Here is a 24,951-nt window from a genome sequence, read left to right as displayed (position 1 = left end):
AGGCGGCCTTATTGCCTTCAGTGGGGCGGCATTTTGGGAATTGTAGTTCACGAGCCGCGTTGGATTTTGGGTGCTGTGGGGAGTAGGAGGGGGGGGGGGGTTCAAAATGTCACGGAGGCGTAGCCTCGCCTTTGCCGTCCCGAAGTACAGCAGCGGTTTGGCCAGCGAGGGAGCCCTTTTGAACAGCGTGAGAGGTTTTTGGAGAGTAGACTGAGGAGGAGGAGGAGGAGGGCAAAGCAATCCTCGCCTCTTCAACTTCACTCTGTGGGGGGGAAAAAATGGCGGCCGAGGAGGCCCCGCTGCCGTTGTTACAGTTACCGCCGTCGCCCCCCAACGACGAGAGACTTCGGGAAAGCAGGGAGGATGAAGAAGATAAGGAGGCCGCGGAAGAGCTAAGTGAGTAAAAGGGAAGGGACAGGAACCGCTTTGCAGGCTGAGGGGTTTTGCCATGAGGAGAAGGAGGTAGAGAAACTGGTTTTTGTTGTTGTTGTTGCCGCCGCCGGCCTTTCTTCTCCTTACACACGCCGCTTGAGAGGAACCTTTTCAGACGGTTAGAAGGCGCCTTCATATGTTAGGCACGTCGGTCAGAGGTTTCCTGGTTTCCAAGCGGTGCCTTTCTTTTCTTGGACGACCTGGAAGGGCATCAGCGGGAACTGATTTGGGGTGGGAGGAAAACGATGCCGCTGTTTGCAGGGATGCAACCGTTAGTCTCCTTTAAGGGGGGTGGCGGAGAGAGAGAAATGCTGCGGGCCCTCAACCAATTGTTCCTTCTAGAGGACTAGTTGTTGCAAAAAAACCAACCAACCATTTCTTTCATTATCATTTAATGGCACATTAAATGTTCTTTAGTGTGTAGAGGATGTCCTTTTCAGGTGGGAAGAGAGGAAAGAGATGGCTTCCCCATGTTTCTGGCAGAGGAATTATTTCTCTTTAGGTTGGAAGAAAGCGTTGTCAGGAGGTGCCTATTTCCAGATTTCTCTCTTTTCCCATTGTAGTAAAACAGTGGTTCTCAACCTTTTCTTCACCACGGATCCCCTTTAAATACCTTTTGTGGCCATAGACCCCCAAGAGTTAATTCAAGATTTAAATCATATTTATTCAAGCCTCCGAGCACTCCCCGCCCCCCGGGGTTCATGGTCCACAGGTTAAGAACCACTGCAGTAAAGGATAGAATAGGTAAATTGCAATTCAGTAGTAGAATTGTATGGTGTATTCCTTCATGCATGATTCTCTGTCAAAAAGAGAATCTGGATAGTGCCAAATGCTACTTATCAGAAGGGACATTTGGCCTGATTAGGAGTCAAGGCCCCTAGGAAAAGCCCATTGAACATCAACTGCCAGCATTTCTGTTCCTCAACTGCAGTCATCAAGTCTAGGAACATCATTGTTCTAGTCTGATGCTTTCTTTCTGGGGAGTTTTAGTGCTCACGATTCTATTGTTTAAACAGATCTTGCCCCTAAGCAAACAAATCCTGTATTAGTAATTCATTTGGGAAGCTTAGTACTTCATTGTTCAAGCAGTGCCAGATTGAAATCTCCTTATTCAATGTCAGCAGTTTTTCAGTCACTTACCAATTGACTCTGGAGGGATATGCAGCACATGGAAGCTAAATCTGGATCCATGGAAACAAAGCTTTGTTAATTAAGCCTTATCTATTCCTCCTCCTTTCCCATATTTCTGAAGTTGAACGTTTGTCTGAATCATATGTTGAAATGTCTGCAAGCAAAACAAGCTCAGAGAGCATCAAGTACTTCACATTTCATATACTGTAGTCAGAAGAGGGGAATCACAAAATCACTCTTTTCAAGCTAAATTCCAACTTGCTACGGGTAATCAAAACCCAAGGAAATGGAAGAATTCTTTATCCAAGCAAAAACTTTTTTAAATAATTGCTTTTCTTTTTTTCTGGATATATATATATATATATATACATATATATATATATATATATATATATATATATATATATATATACATATATATATATATATATATATATATATATATATATATATATATATATATATATATTTGTTTTCTCAGGTTTTCGCGGGTGTTTGTATGTAGGTCTTTGGTTATTCGGGTCTTCTCCCACGTAAAATTGGAAGTGTCTTGGCGACACTTATCATACTTCACATTACTGCATTTGTGCATCTGCCTGTAGTCCATAAAATCAATTTCTGCCTACACATGTTCTAAATTTATGTTGTCCTGCTGTATGTCTAGACAAGTACCGTGTTTCCCTGAAAATAAGACCCACCCTGAAAAGCCCTAGCCTGATTTTTGGGATGGGCCTAATATAAGCCCTACCCCAAAAATAAGCCCTAGTGAAGGGGTGGGCGTGGCTAGCATAGGAGACAGCCCTTCCCTTTCCCAGTCACCTCATGGAGGCTCGGCCCCTTAAATGCAGCCCTGCTGATCAGCTGAGCGAGCGAAGGTCATGAGCTGCCTCTCGTTCTGTGTCTCTGGGCGCCTGGAGGTGTTCCCAGCATACGCTTGCCAGCCCCAGCCCTGCCTGTGGTGCGAGGCAACTTCACAGCCAAGGACCCCTCTATTCCACAGCTCACCTTGTGGCTCTGGAGCAGGCAGCGACCACAGTTTGCCCTCTGCCAGGGTTGGAGCTCTGGTCGTGCTCAGGCTGCTGTTACAATGAGGAAAAAGGCCATGTGGCACGTCAGAATCGGCTCCCTCCCACCCCCGCCCTGACCTTGCAGGGGCTCTTCACCCTGCTTGGACTGCTGCCGGGCTGCTCCTGCCTGGCGTGAGGCAACTCAGATGTATGACCTCCAGGGTACCTCCCCTGCCGCCAGCCTGCCAGGGCCCCTTTATCGGTGGTCACAGTGCCCTGTGCAAGCTCCATGGCAGCCCTGCAGTGAGTGGGAGGGGGAGATTGCCTTTCTCCTTTGTACCCCAAAACCTCATCTTCCCTGCACCCCTCTCGCTGGAGCAAGACACGCAAACTCAATGTTACCTGTGGAGGCCTCCCAGTGTTGTCCTCTGCCGCAGCTTTGGAGCAAACCTCCATCTTCCCTGCACAGGATTCCAAGGCTGGAGGTGAGGGGAGTCCTGCACAGATGCACATACAAAAATGCCACCTCCGTGACTTCGGAGCCTCCGGCCTTGGAATCCTAAAATAGATTTCATTACTGCTTTAAGGTTTTTCAAGAGAAATAAAACATATATGTATAAATGATTGTATATTCCCATTTTAGCAGAATTCGCAAGCATACTTTTGCTGAACTGAAACTTGTTAAGGGGCACAATGCCCAAAAAGACTATGCTTCAAATAGAAGAGAATATATGTAGCTCAGGGTTCAATTATGGAGAACTTGGTGTTCTATGAGTTTGGTGGTTTGTTTGCAGACATTTTTTCACATAATGTCATCAGTGCAAGTAAGTGTGGGATCTGCTACCTAGTCCTCAACCTACAACTATTCAGTGACCTTTCAGAATTACAACAGTGCTGAAAATATGGCTTATGAATGGTCCTCAAAGTTACTAACATCTCAGCACTCCTGTGGTCACATGAAAAAAAAAGGCCTTTTCCTCACAATAACCATGTTTCTCCGAAAATAAGACCCTGATTTGAACCCTGAAATAAGCACTTGGCCTTATTGCCATGCGCTCAAAAGCCCAATTGGGCCTATTATCAGGGGATGTCTTATTTTGGGGGAAACAGGGTATAGAGGCGCTTCAACTCCCCTTATTCACCTAACCCCCCATCTATGCCCTTTTTGGTGTACTACAATCCTAACCCTAACATTTTAGGTTATACTCACTTTGAATGCTTTGTCTATACTAGAATACATTACAGGTAGTCCTCAACTTACAACTACAATTGAGCTCAAAATTTATGTTGTTAAGTGAGAAATTTGTTAAGTGAGTTTTGCCTCATTTTATGACTTTTCTTGCCACATTTGTTAAGTGAATTACTGCAGATTTATTACTAAGATTAATCTTAATAACATGGTTGTTAAATTTATTTATTTATTCAATTTGTATCCCGCCCTTCTCCTAGTGGACTCAGGGCGGTGAATCTAGTTTCCCCATTGACTTTGTTAGAAGGTCACAAAAGGGGATCACATGACTCCGGGACATTGCAACCATCCTAAATGTGAGTCAGTTGTCAAGCATCCGAACGTAAATCATGTGACCATGGGGATGCTGCAAAGGTCATAAGTGTGAAAAGTGGTCATAAGTCATTTTTTTCAATACTGTTGTAACTTTGAATGGTCACTAAATGAACTTTTGTAAGTCGAGGACTACCTGTCTTCCTTTGGTTTTTTTAAAAAAAAAACAGACTTGGGCATTTTATGGCCCACAAGCACATCCAGTCCTTTGGTCATTCCTATCTGGCCTGCAGCGGGGGAGGGGAGGTAATCATGATGGGGCAGCAGCCCTCCACAACAGTCCCAATTTCTCATGTTGCTCCTTGGGAAAATTAGTTGTTTAATCCTGTTCCCTTTGGTCTTCAATATTGCACAAGTGTTATTTTTAGTAAATCTGACAATAGACATGCTACTTTCCTTTTCAAATTGTTAGATACAAGCTCAATTATTGTTTGGAAAAAACCAACTAAATTCTATGGGACTTATTTTTGAAATCCTGTTGATTGTAATGGGCCTAATTTATCTTTTATCTCACACTTTTTGCATTCCAAATATATTAATTAGAATACTGTAGTAGATTTACACATAAAATATTGAGGTTAATTAACGTGTATTGTTTTGCCTTACAATCTTGTTTCTTTATTAATTTCTGTAGATGGGATGGATGTCCCCAAAGAACCTGATAGCCCTGGGCAAGATACAGAAATCATTAATGAAGATATAAATGCCAAAATGAAAAAATCAGAGCAAAATTCCATTGAAGATCTTAACAGTAATCTCCTAGATGCATCATCTAAAACGCCACAAGGTTTGCTAGCATAATACAGAAACCTTTGCTTTATTTGGGGTGATTTACAGGAATTGAAATATTCTGTCCATCTATCTTTTTAAAATTAGTAAAGATATACAGTTAAAGAGTATAAGATGAGGTACATCTTCTAATTTATTATTTTGAAAGCTATTACACCTTCAAGGAAAGATGTGAATTCTTGGTACAGTATGATCATATTTATTTCTCTCAATATTTATAAATCAAATCTCACTTATCACTGCTTATCACTTTTTGAAGTAGTGTAATACCATTGTCACAAAATCTTATAATGTTAGCCAGGCATGTGTTATCTACACTTATTGGTTCCTAAACCCTGTTTAAGTTTATTAAAATACTATGCAATCCTCTAGCGCCACTGCCAAAGTTCAACAGCATAGAATTCTTCTATGCATCATAAAATTACCCCAAATTTCTAGAAAGGAATTTATGTCACCAGCCAGTCAAATGAAATTTAACATGTAATCAGAATACAGTTAGTAATGAGGAAGCCCATTGAATACACTGGGATTTTTCCCTAATTAAGTATATGCACTAAAGTAAATATTCAATACCAGGAATTCCTATAATATAATTATATATCCGGAGATATATAAAAGCAAAATACACTTTTTATTCTTTGTCACTGACAACTGAGCCAAAAATATAGGAAATAGTTAACCTTTTTATAGCTAGAAATCAGAGTTTAAGATTTATTCTAATTCTGTGGAGAAAATTCTTTGCTTTCAGTGCAACCTATGGACATGTATGAATTTACAAATAGCATAAACATTTTTGATACTCATTCTCATTTAACTTCTCATTTAACTACCACTGATTGAGTGACCATTCAAACTTGCAAACCAAACACACTCAGTTGGTCAGATAATCCTGAAATGTAGTTGATGAGATCCACAGATATTCCAGTTACAAGCCTATGTACTATGTAAATATGTTGTCAGTGTATGAGCTGTTGTAGAAATTTATTATGAAGTTTTTAATGATTTTTTTTTAGTTTTTTGGATTTGTTTGGGGAATACAAAGAGTACAACAGTACTATTACATAACTGTGATATAATAGGCAAGATTATTAGATAAGCATGGGCCATTATAAAAACAGAGGAGCTTGAGAAGTATAGTGCACAAAGACTCCAAACTTTTTTAAAGTTTTTGAAAGATTAAAGTTAAATAGCATTTGATTATGTATAGTGCATATATACATGCACAGACTTTGCTAAAAAGTAATTTTAATTATTTATTTTAGAGAAACATATTTCAATTCAGCGGACCCTTGATGATTTAGAAAAACTGACTGATTTGCAGGAAGGCTGCCAAATTTCCTCCGATTCCAAGAGTGAAGACCAACAACTAGCAGGTATTTAAAATATTTCCAGAAGAAACAACAAATAATGGAAATGCAATGCTTGTGGCATTCAGTTCTTAGGCAAGTACTTTGCTTGGTAGCTATGGAAAACTGAGATAATCTGATGAAACTATGTTACTTATCTTAAAATAGGAACCAAATAAGGAATCATGCATCAGTGATCGTTATAAGTCTAGCAATCTGTGTAAAGAATTACCAAAATTAGTAGTAAATAAAAGATTTTTAAGAAAACCCAGAAGTATCATTTTACTTATTTAGGGCTATACTTGCAGTTCTATCCTTGTCACGTCCAAGTAAGAAGATGCAGTAGAATTAATTTCACAGAGACTTGGGGCAAAATTATCCCTAATGGATGGAAAGGAACAAAGAAAAGAATGTCTGTTCAGAAGGCAATGATGTGCTACTTTTTTCTAGTAACCTTAGATTATTATTTTAATCGTATGAAAAAAAAATCAAATATTTCTATTTGTCTTGGATTGCAGATATTTCAACACTAGTTCAACTAAACCTTAAACCATAGCTTTTAAAGAAAATAAATTTCTTAGATAGTTCAGCTATTAATGATTTGATTACAAGTTGTTCAGTTGAGATGCAAATATTACTTCCATATATTGACAAAAAACCTTCAATACTGAAAGATTGGGTTATTGCATATTTTTTTCTTATTTTGGTTTAATTTAAAATATCAGCTGACAAGAGGTCCTGCCCATTATGTCCTGAAGAGAGGTTCAAAGCTTGCAATAGTCACAAGCTCCGTCGCCACCTTCAGAATCTTCATTGGAAAGTATCTGTTGAATTTGAAGGTAAATGTAGCTAAATCACCATTATTAATGCTAATGCAGTTAGATGACAACTGTTAGGTTTTCTCTGTAATTAATGTTGTAACTAAACATCATGATTACAGGGGCATTCTTTAATTTATAATAGTCAGAGTTCAAGAGAAGAAAACAGTTGGCTTTTGCCCAGGGGTGAAATGTAAAATCTGTTACTACCGGTTCTGTGGGCATGGCTTGGTGGGGTGGGGTTAATGTGACTGAGTGGGTGTGGCCAACTTTTTTTTTTTTAAACTTTTCAAAGCATTTTTTCTAATGCTTTGAAAAGCCTCTCTGCCGATCAGGAACTCAGCTGGGATCATTAGAGAGGCTCTTTTAAAAAATGCCTCTCTGCCGATTAGGGAACTCAGCTGGGATGTCAGAGACTTTTCAAAGCATTTTTTTTACCACCTCTTCAGCCAAGAGGTTGCAGAAAAAAATGCTTTGAAAAGCCTCTGATGATCCCAGCTGAGCTGCGTGATCATCAGAGGCTTTTTTTTTTACTTTTAAAAGCATTTTTTCATTGGAAGAGGTTGTAGAAAAAATGCTTTTAAAAGTAAAAAAAAAAAAGCCTCTGATGATCATGCAGCTCAGCTAGGCGTTGGGGGGGCGCGCACGGATTTTTGCGATCGGTTCTCGAAACCACCCGCCACCATCACTACCGGATCAGGCGATCCGGTCCGAACCAGGAGCATTTCACCTCTGCTTTTGCCCCAAGATTTAGGACAATAAGGTTGGAGACCAGGAGATAATATAGATGAATGGATGTGGAAGATGGATTTTGAGATTAGTTGATGTTGCCTTATTTTTCTTGATTTTTCTTGTATTGTTTTGTGTGCGTGTTTATTGTTGTTAGCTTGGTTGTGTGCCAAAAGATGGATGCCCATATAACTCTTTTAAATAAATAAATATAATCTGCAAAAAAACCCAAGAAAAAAATTATTACTTCTGAATACGGAAAGTGTACTTCAATAATGGAAGAGATAAAATTCAACAAAACTTCAGGACATTTTTTTTTCCCTAGGATATATATTATAAGACTTGCCAAGAAAGATAGATTTAATCATTAATTCAGATAAAGAATGAAATATTTAGCAATGTGAAGTATTCGCCCTTCTTGGCAAGAAGCTTTTATTTTCTTTGATTTACAAAAGACTTTCCATCTCACCTAGAGTTGTACAGATTTCTCTATTGAATGAGCTGCAAGCTTTTTATGCACTACTGTGAAAAAGTCATTTTTCAATGACTGAAAAAGAGCTATGGTTGAAAGATTTTTATGGGGTACAGAAATTATTATTTAATAAATTGATAAGTCGGTGACTCTCAGTGGTTTACAAATTTTTAAATACATTTGAAACAACACGTAACAAAAAAGAACAAAGATGACAGAGATAACAAACCCACAAGGGAACAGGGAAAAAGAGGCTTCAGCCACACTGGGTGAAGAGCTAGGCTTCAGGGCCAAAATATCCAATTTTTGTTCTTGGATAAGGGTGACGCTTCTCCATTCAAAGGTCTTCCTAGATTTAACAGCTCCTGCTTGATGACCAGGTTGCAGCTGTGACCAGCAAGGCCGTTGCATAGCTTCATCTGGTATTTTATTTTTCTCACTTTCTATTTTTCTTCTTTATTTTTTCTAAATGCCTACTAAAATGAATTCAACATCCATCTATGCCACAAAAATGGGAATATGAAATGTACATCTTAGTATCCGAGCAACAAAAATGCTAAAGACTGTTCAGTTGTGTATCTTATGCTTGTTTCACATGTCCATATAAATTTTATTTTTCTTCAAATCCAGAATGAGATTCCTTAGACAATGTGTGAGTTAGAATGTTTATTGAATATTGTAGCAATATATAAATCAAACCCTAATTCCAATCAGTTTGTCCTTATATATAAATATCTTTATAATGTTTTGATTTTTTTTATTAATACTGCTGGCTTTAATTTCTAATTTATTTTAATTGTTAATCTATTAATCTGAGTTTTCTACGTTTGTCCTACTAGAATGAGATAAAAAGAAAGCCCTACTTGAGCTGTCTTTTCTTTTTTCCTCCTACCCCATCAACTATGATTTCTTTAAAAAGTGTCATGAGCTCTTCCCCACATCCTAAAAGAACTTTGCATCATTTCCAACTACTTATAGCTGGAAATTTTTTTTTTCTTTAGACCACTTGATCGACCAAAAGAGATATTGATGAAGTCTTTAATAGCATTGATGGTATTTATGAGAAAAACATAGTGTTAAAATAGGCCTCTCACTCATCAGCTTTATTTAATTTATATAATTAGGCACTTGCTTTAAAAATATGGATGCACAATCCTTGGAGATCATTTGAAGCTCCTCTGTCCACATCTCATATTATGAAATTTACATCACTAGTGGTGGTGACACTTTATTTCAAGAAGTTAAAAGTTAAACAGTTTGACAAGATAGAACTTCAGAACATGAATGAATTCAGTGTTGAAAACTAAGTAATCATTTAGAGGTGTCCAATGTCTTTTTTGAATTTCAGGCTACAAAATGTGCATCTGTGACTTGCCATGCCGGCCTGTGAAACCAAATGTTGTAGGAGACCAGGTAACAGCTATTCAGCGATGTGAATTGTTGCTATGATCAGTTCCATTTTAGTTATTTATGAAGTACATTCATCTCAATTTTGAACTTGAGTTCTCTAATAAACTGGGGGGGGGGAGATAAGCTTTCCTTTCAGACATTATATTTCTCACCTATATATATTCTGTCCAATATTTGCTATAAAGAATGTTTAGTTTACAATATAAACTTTTTACCTCAATTTTGTATCCTCTCATGCATAATAGGTAATAATGACATGTAAGAAAAGAGGAAGTACATTATTAAGTTTCTCATATCTTTTTTGTCTTTAAGTACTATAGCAAATAATTAGATTGCACCAGGGGTGGGTTCTACTTACTTTTACTACTGGTTCGCAACGGGATCGCCAATGATGACATCCGGGGCGGTGGGTGGAGCCTCCCGCCAGTTTTACTACCGGTTCTTTCAAACCAGTCCGAACCGGGGGCAACCCACCATTGGATTGCACCCAGAAACAAGTTGAGAATGAATGTAATCCTTTAAACAGATAATGTATTCTTGCTTTACTCATTAGTTTATTGGCTACTGAAATTACCATTTAAACTATTTTGAAAAGCATCTTACCATATATATATATAGACTGCATTGCAGTATTCTAGCAGTAGCACTTTTGATTTTAAAAAATGCTGATCTAAACTTTATTATGTTTTTTGAGTTTAATAAATTAAAATCTCAGTGTTAATACCTTGGTGAATTAAAGATTAAAATATAATTTATCTATGGCTCTTTTACAGGCACCGTATAACTTTAATAAAAGCATTTTTTGAATTTTAAATTTGTATGTGGTGTGTGTTATAGATATCCATAAAAATGGGATCGCATTATCACTGTATTATCTGTTCAGCAACGATCAGCCGAAGAAGTGACATGGTAGGACATATTAAACGACATGTAAATAAAGGAGAAACTGAATCAAGGTTTACTTCAAGTAAGTAGTTAATATATCTCTGTTTTTTCTTCATAAAGCTCTCATTATTTTGAACATTCAGTGTCATAGACTGAATAAATTATAAATTTAGAATAGTGAAACTTTATGATTTTATATTTCTGTCTAGGAACTCAGAACATCTTAAAAGGACAAGGTTTCTGTAATTTCTAGGTACAATTTTTATGTATCTTTATTTGACCTTATTTGTTTAAAGAGGGTAAGCTGAGTTATTAACAATGTTACATAGTAAAAGTGTTGTTTTATTGTATCTTTGGATTTAGTTGTCAGGGGGAAATAACTTATTCAAGGATTATATTTTGTAGTTTGTTTCCTTCCTCTAGAAAAGCATATGTCTTTAAGTAGTCATTGTTCTTTTTTAATTGTACAGTTTTAAAATGTTGATTATGAAATACATCTAAGACATAAGTGAACTTGTGGCTCCCAAACGTTTCTGAATTACAATGCCACCATTGCTGAAGCTGCTGAAAATTGATATTGGGAAACAAACAAAATAGTGATATATATCTGGTGGTTTTGATGTGTTCTTAATTACAACTCCTATCAGTTCTAGCTGGCATGGTTGATGTAAAACAGTTGTAGAAGATGCCATTAGAAATAATCCCTGACCAAGAAGTTTCCTCTCTTCTGCTCTAGGTTTTCTATAAAAACTATCATATATTTTATCACATGATTAAATCCTTTTTTTCTAATAAGGATCTCTTTTAAGGATTGTGACCGAATCCAAGCATAGCTTAAATTCTCTTTAATATGATGGCATAGTGGTGACATTTCACCATAAAATAGTTTTAAGTATTATCAGAATCCTGTTTTACTTCTTCCAATGTCTTTCATATATTTCAGTTTGAATTGAATTATCATGGTAGTTTTAAACTTTATACACCATGCAGGTATCATCAGTAGGGCCCTTTCATTCACTCATTTCTTTATTAACCAAGGTTAAAGGAGTCAGGAACAATAATCTTAACCAGATAGTTGTTCCTAGAACCATCTCTCTATTCATGTGCACATTTTGGAACTCACTTTCTAGCTTTTATACGATCTCAATGTGAAAACTCTGGTTAGTATCATTTAGCAAGTTAGGAGAATAGGATAGATTCTGATCTGTGATTTGTGGAACTTTGAATGATCCTCTGAAATGGGCTGTAACACTCTTTCATCTGAAAATGATCCTTAGCCCTTGTTCCTAAATATGAAGTACTGAAGGAAGCGGACACAGATGTACAAGTCCTTCCTAACTATTCGACACCTCAGAAAACCGATTCCTATTTTAACCCCAAAATGAAACTTAACAGGTAAGAAATGATACCATTGTTTGGAGAAGAATTATAAATAAATATTGTGAATTTTCTTATTAACAGAAGCCAGTAATTGTATACATTTTTGCTGTATTGTGGGTTATAAAGGGTTAAAGAGAACCCTTTATAACCTAATTATTAGAAACCTAGTCAGTCAACCAAGAATTCAAGTGAGGTTTGAACTAAAATAATAGCATCTCATCATTAAACCAGGACTGCAATTAGTCCTCGACTTACAATCATAATTGGGACCAGAATTTCCACTGCTAAGCAAATAAGTTGTTAACTGATTTGCACCCAATTTTGCAACCTTTTTTGCCCTGGTTATTAAATGAATCATATTATAGAATTGGGCTTCCCCCATTGACTTTGCTTCTCAGAAGCCAGCTGGGAAAGTTTTGCAAATGGCGATCCCATGATACCAGGATGCTTCTACCATCATAAATAGATACTGGTTGGCAAGCACCTGAATTTTGATCATTTTAATTAAGCTATGTCTTAGCATTGTACATGAAGTGGACTATTCTTTGCCTAGTTCAATTGAAGCCCTACCAAAAATCTCAGTACTTTAGATTGGCCAAAATAATAAGAATAATTACAACTATGTTATATATGTTCAATAGTTTATTTTTTTCAGACATTGTCCTTTAAACAAGATATAAGAATAATAAATGCATGGTTTACATGTGTTTTCAGTATACTTTCTTCTTTTTCTTTTAGACAACTTATAGTCTGTGCTTTAACAGTTCTAACTGAGGAAAGGAAACCTTTGGAATGTCTGGATGCATTTGGAGCCACTGGTAGATTCCTGTTATACATTTTGATTTATCATTTGTAAAGAGGATTTGTAAATCTAGGTGCAATTTGAGGGAATAAGTCTTATTAATAGAATTTATTTCTGAATAAAGATGCTTAGGAATGCACCTTTTTTTTAAAGCTTGCCCTGCCATTAAATTTTATAAGTGCATATATATTTGTACTAGAATTGGAGAAAAGTTGTATTGATTTCATGGTTTTTATTAAATGTACTATTTAGTGACTGCCTTATGTAGCAGCGATTCAGTAACGAGAATGATGAAAAGTAACTTTTCTACCAATCCATACACTTATGAGTTCATAGGTCTGCAGAGCAAAGAAAAACTGAAGTAAAATCATAAGCGCAGATATGGTTTCACTTATTGACCATTTTGCTTAATAACTAAGTTTTGATCCTAATTATGGAAATTAAACAATTAAACATATGTATTCCACATAGAGGTCATAAGTCTGTAGGCATGCCTTTTGCTGAATTCATTATGTATATATCATCTGCCTTCCAGGTATAATGGGATTACAGTGGGCAAAGCATCTCGGAAATTCAGTAAAAGTCACAATTAATGATTATAATGAAAATTCAGTGACCATGATACAAGAAAATTGTCATTTAAATAAGATGAAAGTTGTGATGAATTTTGAGGAAGATGACTGTGATGAAGCAATTGAAGAAGGGGAAGAAAACTTGCCTACCATTGAGGTGACAAAAATGGATGCCAATGTCATCATGCATTTGAGAGCATTTGATTTTATGTAAGTGTAGTCTTACTTCAATCCCACTTTCCCCAATTGTGCTTTCCAATATCTAGATGGAGAATAATATAGATATAGAACACAAAAAGATTGATATGCAGGTTCAAGGTTTACCTCTTTAAGTCAACTAAAATACATAATTCACTGGATTTTCTATTACGGTTTAGTATTCTGTGATCTAGGTCACAAACTGATTGATTGAAGAAGGACATCAGTGCTTGCTGAAGGAATTATAATTATGTTCTGGAATCTTTGATTTGGAAAATTAAGATTGCTTAAAAATATCTCTTAAGAATCATTGTTGCACTTTGGTTTCATGCTGCTTTCTTCTGCCTACAATGTCTGTTAAATCCCAAGAAATCTGTTTGCATTCTTCATCTGGGTTCAGATAGTTAATTGGGCTTACTGCATACTTTTCTATCTATATAGCTCTGACAATCAGCTTATATTGCCAACGTTTTGTTTTACTTTAGATTTGAATAGGCACTAGATTTTTTTAAAAACGTGACAATATAATATATAAAATTACAACCTTAGGCAGACAGTACTTTATTGAAAGGAATTCCTGTTGAAGTATATGGCATTTTAGTAAGCAAGATACAGGTTGTGCATACATTTTCTTATTTGTGTAATTTTTACTGTGCTATATTCTGTCTCCTACATTATCATACAGCCACCTGGACCCATTTGGATCATCAGTAAACTACTTGGATGCAGCTTTCAGAAATATAAGAAATCTTGGAATTGTTTCAGTGACATCAACAGATACAAGTTCTCTCTATTCAAAGGCACAGCATGTGGCCCAACGTCATTATGGTTGCAACATTATCAGGACCGAATACTATAAGGAGCTGGCTGCTAGGATGGTACTTGCTGCTGTGGCAAGGTGCAGTTGCATTCCCCGAATAGTTCTTTCAAATTCTAATATTAGATGCCTGCAGTCTTTACCTTGTTGCTTACTTTTATACAAGGGACTAAGCAAAGTTGATTTTTACATCCTGTTTCTCAGTAACCTTCAGCAATTAAATCAAGAATTATGAATGTATAAACTGAAAACTTCTTCAGAGCCTATGTACAAAAGGTTTGATCCACAAAGCTGAATGTTGTATTTTTGAGCCTCTACATCCTTTTTACAGTCTTTGAATGTGAACAAAAATAAGCAGAAACTGAATTTCTAGTAATTATTATAGGACTGATGGTTTGCAGATCTAAGGAATAACTGCAAAAGTTTGGGACCTTGCTGAAATAGATTTCTTTCAAGAAAACACATCCAGATAATTACTAAAGAGCCATTTCAATAAAGGGAGAACAAACAATTATGCTACATAAGAATAATCACCAGATAGAATATTCCAGGATTAAACAGAGTATGAAAATGGTTCCTTAATCAAGTTGATTTAGGAAGCCTCAACAGCAATCCCATTATGTATAGATTTTTGAAATGCCAAAAAATTATTCTGAAATAGTATCCAACTGTTGGCATAAAAAACACTATCATAACAGGGAAGGAACTCTTGTCCAGTTGGGTGCCTGCCCTCTAGAACGACACCCTTTTTTACATTATGTGGGTGCACAAGTCAGTTGTACAATATGAATAGACATTTTAAAACACCAATTTGAATTACACTTTTGAGTTCATCTTTTAAGGCTCATTTCATGCAGGAACTAATTTGATGGAATTATGATTTTTTTTAAAAAAATTAGCTATGATGAGTTCTCTCTTAGATTCAGTCAACCTCCACTCTGATGGGAGCCTTGACTCTTTGCCAAGTGTGATTGAAGTTTTTCTTCTTTTTCTTTGGTTTTACCTGGGCTAGCTATCTTTGCCATCTTTGTTCTTTTTTGTTTTCTCGCTTTACATGGTTTTTAAAAATATAATACCTTCTCTCCCTCCCCAAAGTAACTAGGAGTTGGGCAGTATATAAATGTTGGGCAATATATAAATACATTACTGAAGCATTCAATGGATTGAATTTGCTATATTTGTCTTGAATGCATTCAGAAATTCAAAAAAATGTCCATTGAAGACAAGCCTCTATATGAAGTTAGGAGTACGGACATTTGGGAAGACTTAGCCTTTGCTAGATTCTATTCTTAATAGTCTCTCTTTCTACAGAGCTGCTGCTAGATGCAACAAAGGCATTGAAGTTTTGTTTGCTGTGGCTCTTGAACATTTTGTACTAGTACAAGTGAGAGTGTTGAGAGGTCCTTCTTCTGCAGATGATACTGTCAAGAAAATTCGATACCTGATTCACTGTCAATGGTGTGAAGAGAGGATATTCAAAAGAGAGGGCAACATGATAGAAGGTAATCCTATTTTGTAATTTCACCTAGTTCTCAGGGTGGTTCAGTTAATGAAAACAAAATCACCACAGCATCTGTCTTTTGTGTCGCTTGTTTGTTCAGTAGTAATCTATTCTCAAATTAACTTTTGTGCAGCAGACTATTTCAATACAGTGCTGAATTAAAACCTAGATGATAGTCCTGCATAATTTTATTTGTACCCTTCCTCTTTTTGCAACAGAAAGCTCTTAATGAGAGCAATAGCATAAAGAAGAATAAAATTAATGAGCTAATAATTGAAAACAATATTGGAATTGTTTTCATGAGAAATGAGAACTACTTATTGTACAGGAAGATTGCAATCATGCACACAATTACTTTGGACTTAACTTCAGGTGATATTTGTAAAACATACTAAGTGGGCATATAGTTGATTAATGATTCCCCATGATCTGAATTTTCCTGTTCCATGGAACGCTTCTTAGGGAAAAGCATCTGCCTTAAATTTACTGCAATAAACTAGCATCTCGTAGTGCCATGAGGCAGGTTAAATCAAATTACAATGATCGGATCAAAATCAAAACCTAAGCTTTTTACTCTCATTGTTCAAGTGTTAATGCTATTATTACACTTGAACTTCAGCTCTCCATCAAGTTTAGGAAGTATAATCAGAGGAAGTAAGCTGTAATATAAGTTCATGTTTTATGCATGCCTACAGGGATTAATTCACCCATTTCTGAAATTATAGTGTTTAGTTAAACAGCCAGAACAAATTACTTTTGTAATTATAATGGCTTTTAATTTATTAGCATTTCAATTTCCATAACATTCATAAATTATGTATCACTCAGATATTGGTCTAGAAGAAATATGTTTTACTGTTTCTTTTTCACAGACAATCCTTACTGGCAGCTTCCATGTGACTGCCATAACCAAATGACTGGGAAGACAGCAGTTGAACTGGGACCGTTGTGGTAAGTATTCTTTTTGAGTCTCTTCTCACTTCAGAATAAGAATGAAAATTAGATTGAGAAAGTTGTGTAATACATTAATAAAATACTCTTTCCTATACCTAGCATCTAAAGTGCAATCCTTTTTTTACTTACTTGGAAGTAAATGTAGTTAATGTCTCCTCTAATTAGATAGAGGCAAGGTCTTTTAATAAAGGACATAAAAAAAATTGAAATCATCTCACATTTACCTTTCTTTGTTGGATATTGTATTGTATTTTTCATTGTGCAATTAAATATTTGCACTATCAAGTTGCAAAAAAAGTCCTTTAGGGGACTATTTTTCATTGGCTTCAACTGAACACTGCAGTGCATTCTAAATATATGTAATGTATCCATTTTCAGTTACTAGTGGTCCTTGATGTGCAACAATTCATTTGGTGACTGTTCAAAGTTACAATGACACTTATAACGGTTGCAGCATCTCTGTGGTCACATGATTTACATTTGGATGCTTGACATGTTCATGTTTATGATGGTGGCAGGGTCGCAGGTTCATGTGATTACCTTTTGTGAACTTCTGGCAAGGAAAGTTAATGGGGTTTTTTAGGGAAATTTCTTAATAAGATTTTAAGGGATTCTGGGAGGGGGGTAGATTATGTGGGTTCGGGGGAAGACCCGCGGGGGAGGGTATCTGGGCCAGCCGTAGGGCATGGCATGGGAGGTGTGAACACTGGGGTCAAGGAGATGATTAGATCTTACGATACAGATGCCCATAACATCGATACTATAGGTGGGAGGGGCAGATATGGCGGGAGCAGGGGGCCACATCATCCTGCGGGAGTGCGTCCTCGCTGTTTACAAGCGGTGGCGCGCTCCGACCCTCAAAGCTCTTCTCATTCCCCAGGTTGTACGGAACCTCGGGCCCCAGGCCTTCGGCTGATGCTGTGCAACGCCAGGTCCGTGGTAAATAAAGCCCCCCTCATTTGTGATCTTATTCAGGAGGGGGGTGCGGACCTGGCGGGTATTACGGAGACCTGGTTGGGCCAGCCCCTTGTTGATATGTGCCCACCAGGTTTCCGTGCTTTCCATCAGCCAAGGTCTCAGGGGAGGGGCGGAGGGGTGGCGGTTGTTATTAACGAGGGTCTTGGACCAAGGGAGGCCACTCTTCCTCAGACGGCTGGATGTGAGTCCCTTCTTGTGAAGTGGGGTCATAGGGTGCAGTTGGGCTTGCTAGTCACGTACCTGGCTCCCTGCCATGTGGCTGCAGCCCTGCCTGAGCTGCTTGATGTTATAGCCGCGGTGGCTGTTGACACCCCCAGGCTTATGGTCATGGGGGATTTTAACCTGTCATCAGTTGGCGAGACATCTGAGGTGGCTCGGGAGTTCATGGCTTCCATGACGGCTATGGACCTGACCCAGTTAATTTATGGCTCTACTCACATGGGGGGGGACACACTGGACCTTGTTTTTGTCTCTGGACAGTGGTTGAGTGATCTCGAGATAGGGGATATAGTGATTGAACCCTTGTCATGGTCAGATCACTCCCTCCTTCGCCTGGACCTTCGAACCGCCACACCCCGCCGCAGGGAGGCGGAACCGACCAGGTGGTTCCGCCCCAGGCGCCTGATGGATTCTGAGAGATTCCAGATGGAGCTTGGGCCATTTCCTGAGGTTCTAGCACACGACTCGGCTGAGGACTTAGTGGCCGCCTGGGATAGGGCGGCGGCTGATGCTTTAGACCGAGTCGTGCCTTTGCGGCCTCTGACCCGGCGCCGGTCTCACCTGGCTCCTTGGTATACTGAGGAGCTGAGGGAGATGAAGCGCCGGAAAAGACGCCTAGAGAGCAGTTGGAGGGCTAGTCGTTCTGAATCCGACCGAACACTGGTAAGATCTCATATTAAGAATTACCTAGTGGCGATAAGAGTAGAGAAGAGTAACTACTTTTCTACTCTTATTGCATCATCAGATAATCGCCCAGCTGCCCTGTTTAGGGTGACCCGCTCTCTGCTCCATCAAGAGACGCGGGAAGACCCCTTGGAGGGTAGAGCTGAGGATTTTGTACAATATCTGTATGACAAAATTGCTCAGATTCGTGAACAGCTAGACTCTGACTGGATTGATCCAGAGGAGATGACGGGCAGGTCCTGAGAATATTATTTGGGAAGAGTTTGATCCTGTGACTCCCGAAAGCGTGGACAGGATACTGAACAGACTAAATGCGACCACATGTTTATTGGACCCGTGTCCATCCTGGTTGGTACTGGCCTCCCGGGAGGTGACACGAGGCTGGCTCCAGGAGATTATAAATGCTTCTTTGAGTGAGGGTGTCTTTCCCACCGTCTTGAAAGAGGCGGTGGTGAGGCCCCTTCTCAAGAAGCCCTCCCTGGATCCAGCTGTATTAGCAAATTATCGTCCTGTCTCCAACCTTCGCTTTGTTGCAAAGGTTGTTGAGAGTGTGGTTGCACGACAACTGCCTCAGTACCTGGATGAATCGAATTATCTAGATCCGTTCCAGTCGGGATTCAGGCCCGGGTACAGCACAGAGACAGCATTGGTCACATTGGTTGATGATCTCTGGAGGGCTCGAGACAGGGGTTGCTCCTCAGTCCTTGTCCTATTAGACCTCTCAGCGGCTTTTGATACCATCGATCATGATATCATGCTGCACCGGTTGGAAGGGTTGGGGGTGGGGGGCACTGTTCTACAGTGGTTCTCCTCCTTTCTCTCTGACCGGTCGCAGTCTGTGTTGACAGGGGGGCAGAGGTCGACCCCGAGGCCCCTTATATGTGGGGTGCCACAAGGATCGGTCCTCTCGCCCCTTCTATTCAACATTTATGTGAAGCCGCTGGGTGAGATCATCCGTGGTTTTGGGGTGAAGTACCATCAGTATGCTGATGACACCCAGCTGTACATCTCCACCCCAGACCACCCCAATGATTCCCTCAAGGTGATGTCCCGGTGCCTGGAGGCTGTACGGATCTGGATGGGGAGGAACAAACTCAGACTCAACCCATCCAAGACCGAATGGCTATGGTTTCCGTCGTCCCGATATAGTCAGTTGGTGCCATCTCTGACTATTGGGGGCGAGTCGTTGGCCCCCATAGATGGGGTTCGCAACTTGGGCATCCTCCTGGACTCACGGCTGTCTTTTGAAGAGCATATGACGGCCGTAGCCAGGAGGACTTTTTATCAGGTTCGCCTGATTCGCCAGTTGCATCCCTTTCTGGATCGGGACTCGTTACGCACGGTCACTCACGCCCTTGTCACCTCACGCCTGGATTATTGTAATGCTCTCTACATGGGGCTCCCCTTGAGAAGCACCCGAAGGCTCCAACTGGTCCAGAATGCGGCCGCGCGGGTGGTAATGGGAGCAATGTGGCGCTCTCATGTAACCCCCCTCCTGCGCGAGCTGCACTGGCTCCCAGTGGTCTTCCGGGTCCGCTTCAAGGTTTTGGTTACTATCTTTAGAGCGCTCCATGGCTCAGGACCAGGGTACTTACGAGACCGCCTCCTGCCACCAATAGCCTCTCACCGACCAGTTCGCTCCCATAGAGAGGGACTCCTCAGGGTGCCGTCGGCCAAACAATGTCGACTGACGGCCCCCAGGGGGAGAGCCTTTTCTGTGGGGGCACCTACCATCTGGAACGGGCTTCCCTCGGAGTTACGAAACATCCAAGACTTACGCATATTCCGCCGTGCCCTGAAAACATTTCTATTCCAACAAGCTGGTCTGGCCTAACTCTCCCTTTTTAATTGGCTTTTAAACTGGCTTTTAAATTGGGTTTTAAACCTCTTTAGATAAATTTGGATGTTTTTTAATCTTTGAGCCTAAATTACTTAATCTGTTTCTTAATAGTTTTTAACTTCTATATGTATTTGTATTTATTATGGCTGTTCACCGCCCTGAGTCCTTCGGGAGTAGGGCGGTATACAAATATGAAAAATAAATAAATAAATAAATAAATAAATAAATAAATAAATAAATAAATAAATAAATAAATAAATAAATAAATAAATAAATAAATAAATAAATAAATAAATAAATAAATAAATAAATAAATAAATAAATAAATAAATAAATAATGGGGAAGCCAGATTCACCAACAACCGTGTTACTAATTTTACAAATGCAGTGATTCAGTTAACAAATGTGGCAAGAAGGGTCATAAAATGGGGCAAAACTCATTTAACAAATTTCTTATTTAGCAGCATAATTTCTGGGGTCAATTGTGGTCGTAAATCGAGGACTACCTGTACGCATCTGAATGTTCCTGGTTTCTTTTCTATTGTTAATTCAGATTTTCACCCATGTGCCTCTTTGTTTCTCCTCCATGGCTACCTCATAGCCCAATAAGGCATTAACACTGAGGTTTAATGAACATTTCTGCTTGATGTCTGTTACTATTACATTCTAATTTACTGCTATATTAGAATCAGTCTGAAATCAGGCAATTTATTTTTACCTAAAATGTTACCCATTGCACTCCAGAAGAGATTTGTGCTGTTTGAAAAAGTTGTGCGCTTATTAGAAACAAAAGAGGAAATAAATAAAAACATTTGCTTGATCATTGTAAGGTAAATTTCTGGTTACAGTTTGGATTTTTATAAAAAATAAGTGCAAACATATATTTCTTACATAATTTTGAATATGCATAACTAGAATATAGTTTTCCGAATTAATAGGTTCCTTTTTAAAAAAAATTACTAGGCGAAATAGGCTGTGTACACTTTTTTAATACAGTTCTAATTTTTGTTGGGAACAATAAAATTTTGTGGTTTGGGAAACAGGCCAAGATTTTTACCTCCACTAATTAACCATCTGAATATGTTGTTTGCAAAAGAGAAATCCAAATACATTTCAGATTCTTTAAATCCCTTTAAAATCTAGGAAATAAACACTAGCAATATCATCCCATGACATTTTTTTCTAAAATAAATACTCTTTTTAAAATAAATTTCTCCATTAACATTCTATAGTTTTGTTGTACTATAGGTCAGGATCAATCTTCAATACAGGTTTTCTTAGAAGAATGCTGTTTGAATCAGTTCAGTACGGCTTAGAAGACATCCAGGCACTTCTAAAAACACTGATCTGTGAGGCAGAATGCACAACACTGAAACAGTTTTCAATTCATGCTCCTAGCAGTCAGAGTAAACAAGGTGAGAAGGCATGATGATGGTAAAAAAATGTTTAGTAATTTTTAAAAAGTCCAATTTAATACATAAAGCCAACAAGGGGCTGTAAATCAAGCTTGTGTTCTGGTTGTTGTGATGTTAATTTTTGCAAAAAGGTAAAACATCCATGAAGTGGTATGTTATCGAGTAGGAATAGAAATAAAATAAAACTTTATTTGGACAAGTGTAATTAGACATACAAGGAATTTGTCTCTGGTGCATAAGCTTTCAGTGTACATGCAAAATAATACTCACATTAACGATACCAATAATAGAAGGTAGTAGAAAAGATTAGAAGTAATACAGCTATACTGCATGGGTAAAATATACAGAAGACAGAAAATAGTACTTCAGCAGAGTGATGGCACAAGGGAAAAAATGGTCTCTTGTGTCTGATTGTTTTGGCATGCAATGTCCTGTAGCGGTGTCCTGAAGAGAGGAATTGAAACAGCTTATGTCTAGGATGTGAGGGGTGTGTAGGTATTTTCTCAGCCCTCCTTATTGAGTAGTAAGATATGTAGGTTAGGGATTTGATTTCTTAAAAGTGCTTTGAACTGCATGCGAAATAGCACCTCCATGCACCTCTTTAAAATGGCAACTTTTAATGATCGTAAGTCTTGGCATATAGCAAAGAATAACTTGCCCTTCAGAAGTCAGAAGACTTTATTTTTTATTATATAGTTCCAGAATTAAAAAATGGATTTTCCTCATTGTTTCTTTATTAGAGATTACTTTCAGCTGCAGTTTCATTTACAAAGAACAATTTTAAATAGCTATGATGGCTTTATCAGAACAGTGATTCATAGCATTAGCAAAGTCTAATTTACTGCATATTTTATCCAAATGAAAATGCAATGATTATGTGAAAATACATTCAACGCCAGCCCACAAACACTCAGTATGAGCTGTTTAAATTAGTGCATACTGTTCTAAGCAAGTCCTTTAACTATAAAGATACTATTTCAGTTATTTAGAGTGTTTTTCTAACTCAACCTTTTCATCTGACCGTGTTTCCCTGAAAATAAGACCCTATCTTATATTGTTTTGAACCCTGAAATAATCGCTTGGCATTATTGAAATGCGCTCCAAAGCCCAATTGGGGTTATTATCAGGGGATGTTTTATTTTGGGGGAAAGAGGGTATCAAGTATATATACTTGTTCCTTATAATGACCGAATTATCATTGTTTTCCTTACATTTTAGAAGAATGTGGTGTATTTATTAAGACATCAGATGCTGCAGCTGATTATTACATCGTGCATGGTAGGTAGTTATTAATCTAAAATAATATCCGGAAACAGGAATAATTATCTAGGATATTCTAGTTTAGAAAGTCAGTGAAACAAAAACTTTCACTGAACAATAACACTGGAATATCATCCTTAATTTTGGTTTGCACAAGATATCCATGAAACCATCTCTTTGTGAAGCAAACATTTTGTGACTTTTCAGCTCATTTGATCAATCCAGGCAGATCATGCAATGCTGCTGCATACCTCTCCAGCCCATTCATCCCCCTTCGCCATTTTCCTAGTTCTTTGTCTTTTCCTACTCCCATCTAGAACAATTCTGCCAAAAAAATCTGTCTGGACCAACATATGCTTCAGCATACTTTTGGAGCAGTAATTGCTGGCTGAAGCACGCACTTAAATGTTTTCCATATTTCCTACACCATTTCCCTTGCTAAGCAAATACTAAGATATTAAAAAGTTCTGATGCTTGATCTCTGTTGCAGAGAAAAGGAAAAGTGTTGACATCAACCAAAATGGAGCAAAGCGCCAGAAGTTAGAAAGTAATGCAGAGCATCCTGCTTTTTATTATAATGTCCACAGGCACAGCATTAAAGGAATGAACATGCCAAAGTAAGTGTAATTTTAAAATATCTCAATGGTGTAAATATGGAAACTCAGGTCCTAGCCTCTCTCACTGGGTATCTTGGAGCCAGTCATATTCTCTGCTACCTGTCAGGATTGGGATTATGGGGAAAATACGAAGAGCAAGCACTAAAGGCACTTACCTTATGCCTATACTTTCCCCCCGCCAGGTTAAATAAGTTCTTGCACTCTCTGTTTGAAGCTGGATATCGTGTAAGCCGAACTCATTTTGACCCTATGGGTGTCCGCACCAATGCCCCCTTGATGCAGTTTAAATCTATCCTTGTAAAGTACAGCCTTCCTACATATACAGGAGGACAAGGAGATGGCTCTTTGCAGGCAATTGAGGATGTCCAAGCAGGAACCGAAGGTGACTTTGCAGAAGAGAGCATTTGAAAGGGTCCTTCTGGGACCTGCTGTCTTTTATTGAAGATTTACGTTGAGAACACCTACTGAGCCCACGTCTCAACTTTTGTGGCTGTTCGACTATTTTAACATTTCAAATTTTTCAGGAAAAAATAGTGATGAGGAATCACAAATGTACAGTTAATTTCACAGCTCAGCAGGAAACTTTTTCATGTAATGCTTGCGTTTAAACTTGGTAAATGCCATTTTTCCTGACTTGTAATTCTTTGTTCAGGTGTATATTTTTAAGATAATGTGGAATTGAAAGACGTTAAGCATGTGTGTAAGCACAGCTAGTACCTACCAATAAAGTGTTTTCGTTTGTTTTGATTCTCAAGTCATTAGTGGTTTTCAAATGATTTGGAGGGATAAGAGGAAGGAAGTTGGCGAGCCTCACCTAGGGATTATATTTAAGAATCTAGTCCTGCCACCAATTTCTTTCTGTAGTTAAAAGTATCAGAAGTCAGAATGTTAATATTTTTATTGCTTGTAAAATACCCATTACGCATATACTGTAGTTTCTAAACAATTTGGATAAAATTCAAAATGGATTTTTAATTTCTTCCCCTTCCCCAATATACACAGATTTGCTTCTGAAGCTTGTATTCCATGACTGAAATATGGTCCTTGATGTTAGATGTAATTTAGGGTCAAATATTCAACTGTTTTTATCAGTGTTTTTAATATAAACGTGTACCCTTCAAACCCTATACATCT

At 38.2% G+C, this 24,951-nt stretch overlaps 1 protein-coding gene across 2 annotated transcripts; it reads left to right on the top strand.

Moving 5' to 3' along the window:
• The first annotated feature begins 141 nt into the window (after window positions 1-141).
• On the top strand, window positions 142-24,571 carry TRMT1L (tRNA methyltransferase 1L). Of its 2 annotated transcripts, XM_070940957.1 has the most exons (16): window positions 142-396; window positions 4,766-4,918; window positions 6,183-6,293; window positions 6,992-7,105; window positions 9,634-9,698; window positions 10,533-10,662; window positions 11,858-11,975; window positions 12,699-12,778; window positions 13,298-13,544; window positions 14,218-14,430; window positions 15,661-15,851; window positions 16,723-16,801; window positions 21,774-21,940; window positions 23,159-23,218; window positions 23,691-23,817; window positions 24,000-24,571. In XM_070940957.1, the coding sequence occupies exons 1-16, from the start codon at window positions 279-281 to the stop codon at window positions 24,223-24,225; spliced, it is 2,199 nt and encodes a 732-aa protein (XP_070797058.1). In that variant the 5' UTR covers window positions 142-278; the 3' UTR covers window positions 24,226-24,571. The 2 variants fall into 2 exon arrangements, with proteins under 2 accessions (XP_070797058.1, XP_070797059.1); XM_070940958.1 differs by lacking the exon at window positions 6,992-7,105 and having other exon boundaries at window positions 144-396.
• The last annotated feature ends 380 nt before the right edge of the window (window positions 24,572-24,951 follow it).

This window comes from Pituophis catenifer, unplaced genomic scaffold (genome assembly GCF_029215685.1).
Source record: "Pituophis catenifer annectens isolate HBS135680 unplaced genomic scaffold, rPitCat1.0.hap2 SCAF_3, whole genome shotgun sequence".
NCBI lineage: Eukaryota > Metazoa > Chordata > Lepidosauria > Squamata > Colubridae > Pituophis > Pituophis catenifer.
The sequence above is the reverse complement of the archived record's forward strand: the minus strand, read 5'-3'. Positions and strand labels throughout refer to the sequence as shown.

Coding starts and splice junctions, on each gene's coding strand:
- TRMT1L (XM_070940957.1), top strand. CDS start 279: ATGGCGGCCGAGGAGGCCCCGCTGCCGTTGTTACAGTTACCGCCGTCG. Junction 4,919..6,182: donor ATCATCTAAAACGCCACAAG/GTTTGCTAGCAT, acceptor TATTTATTTTAG/AGAAACATATTTCAATTCAG. Junction 9,699..10,532: donor CAAATGTTGTAGGAGACCAG/GTAACAGCTATT, acceptor TGTGTGTTATAG/ATATCCATAAAAATGGGATC.